We start from the raw sequence: 5873 nt of genomic DNA on the forward strand, positions 1-5873 counted from the left end.
TTGACAAATTCACAGTAGGACCAGATTTGTTGCTCCTTGTGTGAGGTCTATGAGGCATGCACCTGACCAAAGAGAAGAAAAACAAAAACGTGTAAGTAGAAAATAAAAAGAAAAGTTTAGACGAAATTAAAAACTCAAATCTAATGGTAGATCAGAGAGTCCCCGACAACGGCGCCAAAATTTGATATGCTCAAATTAATCCCTAGAGCTACTCTCTCAAACAAGATATCACTGCAGTACTTAGGGGTCGAATCCACAGAGACTCAAGATCAAACACAATAGATTATAGAGTTTTGTAAATTACGCTAAACAAGTTAAATTGAATTAAAATAAAAGCAATGCAAATATTTAAATGAAAGTGTTGTGAATTCAAAAAATCAAAAGAGTTAAGCCTAGGGAATTTCTCAGGAAATTATAAAATATTAAATCAGATATATAATTAAGGTTCAAGCAATAAAGATTAGATCTAGAACTCTAAACTTTTGGTAAATTAAATCAGTTCTCACTGCAAATAATATCTAAATTTAAAACCAGAAAATCCAAATCTCTTTGTAAAATTCCAAGTTAAAAATCAGCTTTAAGAACAGGTTTAGATAAGTTCACAGAATTATTAATTCAAATCTCTTTGTAAGAAACAATTCTGCTCATCAATGGTTTAATCAGGAAAACAATTATATTCTCATATCAATTTATTTCCCTAAAATAACAATTCTAGGTGATCAATCAAGAATTATTGTGAAGAACAACCAAGGATGAAGATCATAAAAGATTAAGAACCCTAAAAATCTCAGATCTAATAAATCATAAAAACCCTATGAAAAACCCTAAACCTAACAAGCAAATTACTCAGACATGTTAAATAAAGAACAAATCATAATTCTGAATAACATGCAATAGATATTAAAAAGTAGAAGAGGGAGTTCAAGAAATCTTCTCTCTACAAAGAATTCAGATCTATCTCTCCCAAAAGCTCTCAATATCCTTTCTCTCAAAAACTGCTAGAAGATAACTTAAGGGTTTTTAAAACCCAAAAACAATATATATACATCCTAAAATACGTCCAGGGGTTTATGTTGCAATTGTAGAAGACTTTGGGCAAATTTGTAAAACTTCCAATTTCTTGTTCTCTCGTCGGGTAAACATGAGTGTCGATCGATGCCCTTTTAGGTGGTGTCGATCGATGCTCTGACTCTGATCCGACTCCAACTTGATTTCCTTCGGTAAAATGCTCCAAAATGAACCAAATTGTTCCATATTGCTCAATCCGTGCCAAAATCCTAGATAACCAGTAAAGACTAAAAAACAACCTAGAAACAAATCAAAAGACTCAAAAAGCACACTTATATCATGGTTAAAAACCGTAAAAACCATGATATATCTAACACTACCACCGACAACCACTGCCAGTCACCACCACCGGCAACCACTTCCAGTCACTACCGCCGGCAACCACTGTCGGCAACCACCACTGACACCACCGTCGATCACCACCACCAATCACTACCGCCGGTCATCAGTGCAGGCAACCACCACCGATCACCACTGTCGTCTACTTCCTCCGGCCACCTCCTCCGGCCTCCACCGCCGACCAGCAGCCACCACTACTCTCTACTACCACAACACACTAAAATGATAATTTTATTCTACCCTCCTCCTTTTTTTTTTTTTCGTCTGAAGGATTTCATTGATATTCCACAAGAGAAAGAAATTACAAAGTCTGGCAAGGATAACAATCCTTCCAGAAGATTAAGCCGGCGAGTACAACTCACTCCCGGAGACTAAGACCAAAAGAGGTGAAACAAAGGGGAAAAAACCCGAGCATGTGAAATACACTACATCCAATCTATTACTTCCCGGATCAAGATCTAGAACTCCAAAATTAAGACAAACAAAACCAAAACCTTTGATAAATTAAAACAAATCTGAGAAAAGAAGATCACACAAGCGGATAAAAATACAAGAATCTCCTTAACCACAAATTTAAACCGAATGAAGATGCCGTGCGTCCCTCTTTATGATGCTCCGATGAGAAGCTTCAGAGGCGGTGAGACAGATCCAAAACCAAGAGACATAGGAGAAAGGAGATCTAGATCGACGATGGTGAGATTCTTCATCTGAGGCAGAAAAGAACCGGTTGACGGCTGCCTCTGCCGTGAAAGGGAACGGCCAGATCTGTAGCTGGGCTTGACGGAGAACATAGACAAGCAGCGGGAACCCTAAAGGCGATAAGGTTTTAAGTTTCATAATCTAGATCTGAGAAAACCAGATCTGATGCCGTTGGAAGAAAACAAAGACATGGATGAGCCGAAAATTAAGATGAAACAAAACAAAGCTAAAAGAAGAGAAACCCAGCTCCGGTGCTAAAGAAGCCACCGGAGCCGGTTTGACCTAGGCGGCGGCTGGTGTGTTTTTAGAGAGAAGGGAGAGCGTTTGTTTTTTTTTTTTTTTTTAGAGAGAGGTATATCGAAATGTGATCGTTTGCACCTATTCTACCCTCCTCCTATTCTTCTAATTTTTTTGAATATAGTGTTATATTCTTAATTATATTTCTGTTTTTGGTTAGTACCGACCCTTTTTTATTATATCCTACTATATTAATTGAGAAGTACAAATATGAAACTAACCTTAAAATGTGTAAAAAATTACATTAATTGCCATTAGAAATTTTTTAATTAAGCTTAATTAATTAATTTAAATAAATATAATTAATTAAAAAAATAAAAATAAAACACTCACAGATCAAATATAAAAAATCTAGAAAAAAATATATTTTCTCTCTCTAAAAAATTATGGACGAAATTACTAATATATTTTTTAAAAAATATATAAACCATTCAGAATTTTAAAAACTAAGATTTTATATCCAAATATATAATATAATTATTTTTAATAACTAAATTTCGAAAATTTTGTTAAGATTTCAAATTATGATTCTCCTATCATCTTTATTTTATTTTCTTTACAAATTTTTTGGAATTTTCATATAATACTTATGATTAATAAAGTGCATAATGTTTTCTGCATATGTTGTGATTTGAATTTTTTAAAACGAAGATATATTAATCAATCTATGAAAAATGTATGTTTTAATTTCTACATTGGCGGGTTGGTAAAACTAAATTTATATAGATGATAAATTAATAATTTTTATTTGCTCACCATTATAATATTAAAATTACGCATTTCTATTTTACAAAATAATGATGCAAATACAACAAACAATAAATATAAAACTGTAATATACGTCAAAAATAAAATATTATAATATTCTGAAATACTTAGTATTCAAATAGACTAATAGATTTACCGAACAATTAAAAATAAATATTATCTCAAACAAAATAACTTTTTTAAAAATATATAATAATAACTTTTATTATTATATTATAAATTTTTTTAATAATACCCCGTGCTTAAAGCACGGGGTATCTCCTAATATATATATTATTTGTATACTACTGAATTTGTAACCTTGATTAATGGTCTGTTTATGGAGTAGTTAACATGTCATACGGGATGAGCTGTGATTTTCAATACATCACATTGTAAGCTCAAACATTTCTGATAATTAATTAATGATATCCTTGAAGCAAAAAAAAAGAAGCTTTTGTGTCTTATGTATGTTCAGCCCTACATAAATCATAAAGCCAATCTAGCTGATTAACTTCACACAAGGAGAGAGAGAGAGACTGAGAGAGCATAATAATATACTATAGTATCCTATCAATTATTAACAAAAAAAATATTACTATTTATTCTAAAATATACTTAAGAGAAATGTTGGAAAAGAACAATTCATGAGAAGCATCCAGATTTCGGATTAGTGTGAATACAGCCTGATTAAGAACTGAATGAATTATTGTCAACAATTTGATTTGGTACAAAAAAGCATGCCTCTTAAAGTCACACCATATTAAACAAATTAAGAATAACAAATTAGAACGTGGGAAATGTTGATAAACGACTAAGGAGTTAGGTTAACAATTTTACACACATAAATCAGCAATTCACAATTTTTTTTCTTTCTCGGTGAATAAACTAAGAGACCTGTAATACATATCTATAAGGTTTCTTCATATCTGTAATCCATCTTAACCTGTTCCAGAAGAATAAGATATCGAAAAGAAAAAAAAGAGTGAAAATCATTGGAATAGAGAGAAATGTTTATAATGTTTGATCCAAGCAGGTAATTCCAATTTGAAAGAAAAAAAATAAGATATAAGAATGGTTTAAAATGAGATTCCGATGAATATCTAACTCGACTGCCATGTGTAAGGATCAGCCATATAGATCGGTCTATAAAATCAACACCGGTTGAAAGATAAATCAGTTTTATGACAAAACAATACAAGACTAAACTTCCACAATTTTAATTTAAGTAGATATTTTAAAACCCTTTTCATAAAATTTTCTTAACATCTTTATAAGAAGTAAGAGGGGGTATTGAATTAGAATTTTAAAAGATTTTGTAGGATTTATTAAATTTTGGATTTTGAGAGATTTCAATGAGATTGTATGATACTTAAGTGGATTTGTTATTATTTTTATTTTATAAAAAACAAAGTAGTTTATGATTTTGTGAGATTTATTGAAAGATTTTAAGAGATTCACACACAAAGGCAAATAGGTTCATCGACTTCTCAAACACAAAAGTCATGTATGTGTCTAATAATTATGGTTTTAATGGACAACACAATGGAAGATGTTTAGAATATGATTTTTCAGACATGTTCAATATTGCAGAGAAAAACTGCAGAACTAATCAATTGTGGCAAGCAGACTAGAGAGAGGAGAAATGAACAAAATAGTGTCGCCTAACGCTACTGAGCCGAAGGATAACACAACAACTGGGAGAGAGGAGGAGACAAAGAAAGAGTTGTTAAAGGATCAGGAATGGATCACTCCTCAAAAGTCTGGTCATAAGAAGGGTCCTAGTCCGAAGACGTTTCAGAAGAGTTGTCTTCTGCAGAAGACGTTTTTTCAATGCAAAGACACAATTGATTCAAAACTGGAATCTGGGGATCGATTCGTTTCTCAAAAACCAATCTCGATTCCGATATTATGTTTTGTTTTGTTTTGAAACTTTTTTTTTCTCCACAATTACCGTAGTAATTGAAAACATTCACGCAAATGTATTTAACCCAAAAAAAACAAACAAACAAAATAATCCTACGAGAGTTTGTGTAGTAGCAACCGAAAGGCCAGAAACGCCGGTCGCCAAGTAATCAGAACAAAGAGTGTTTGAACTGGTCAGATTTGTCTTCGATGACTTCAGCACTTCAACCGCTTCATGGACTTTTCCAGCTAAGTCTTATGGTGACTTCAGCAAAATAAGCAACTCCGGCTTGTCCATTTCCAAAAGCATCCCTGTAATTTTCTTAGCAAGTTGGGGCTTGAGTTTCTCCACATGAGGGTAAAGCAGCTCTCCGATCATTTGCTTTTCCCTCCCAATTGTATCAGCCTGTCTTTGTTGGTTTAATTTCTTCATATCTTTCCCACGACCATAGGATCTGTTATGCTGCATCTGCTGGTTCGAAGAATCTCTTGACAAAGGAAGCATTTGAGTAGACTGATACACATGGGGCACATACGAAACAACATTGCTATCCAATTGTTCGTTTCTGTTCTGCTTATTGTTTCTGAGAGAAAGAAAGAAAGAAGATGACAAGAATAAAACGAAACCTTCTTTTTCCGAGAGTGAAAGAACAAAGGAAGACGATGCCTTTTTTTTTTCAAATCCTTCAGAATAACACATATGGAGGTGAGATTGTTTCGTTCTTATTTTTCACTAGTTTTCAACTAAAGAACTATCCAAAATCTTTTAAAATCAATGTTAAAACACTTTTACAAAATAAATTGTCAAATTTGAATAA

General features: G+C 32.7%; 1 protein-coding gene across 1 annotated transcript; it reads left to right on the top strand.

Moving 5' to 3' along the window:
• On the top strand, positions 1859-2429 carry LOC109131345. The gene has a single exon (XM_019242211.1). The coding sequence runs from the start codon at positions 1990-1992 to the stop codon at positions 2116-2118; it is 129 nt and encodes a 42-aa protein (XP_019097756.1). The 5' UTR covers positions 1859-1989; the 3' UTR covers positions 2119-2429.

Source organism: Camelina sativa, chromosome 20 (assembly GCF_000633955.1).
Source record: "Camelina sativa cultivar DH55 chromosome 20, Cs, whole genome shotgun sequence".
NCBI classification, from domain to species: domain Eukaryota; kingdom Viridiplantae; phylum Streptophyta; class Magnoliopsida; order Brassicales; family Brassicaceae; genus Camelina; species Camelina sativa.

Bases quoted from the DNA above. Each gene is read 5' to 3' on its own strand.
- LOC109131345 (XM_019242211.1), top strand. From the start codon at position 1,990: ATGAAGATGCCGTGCGTCCCTCTTTATGATGCTCCGATGAGAAGCTTC.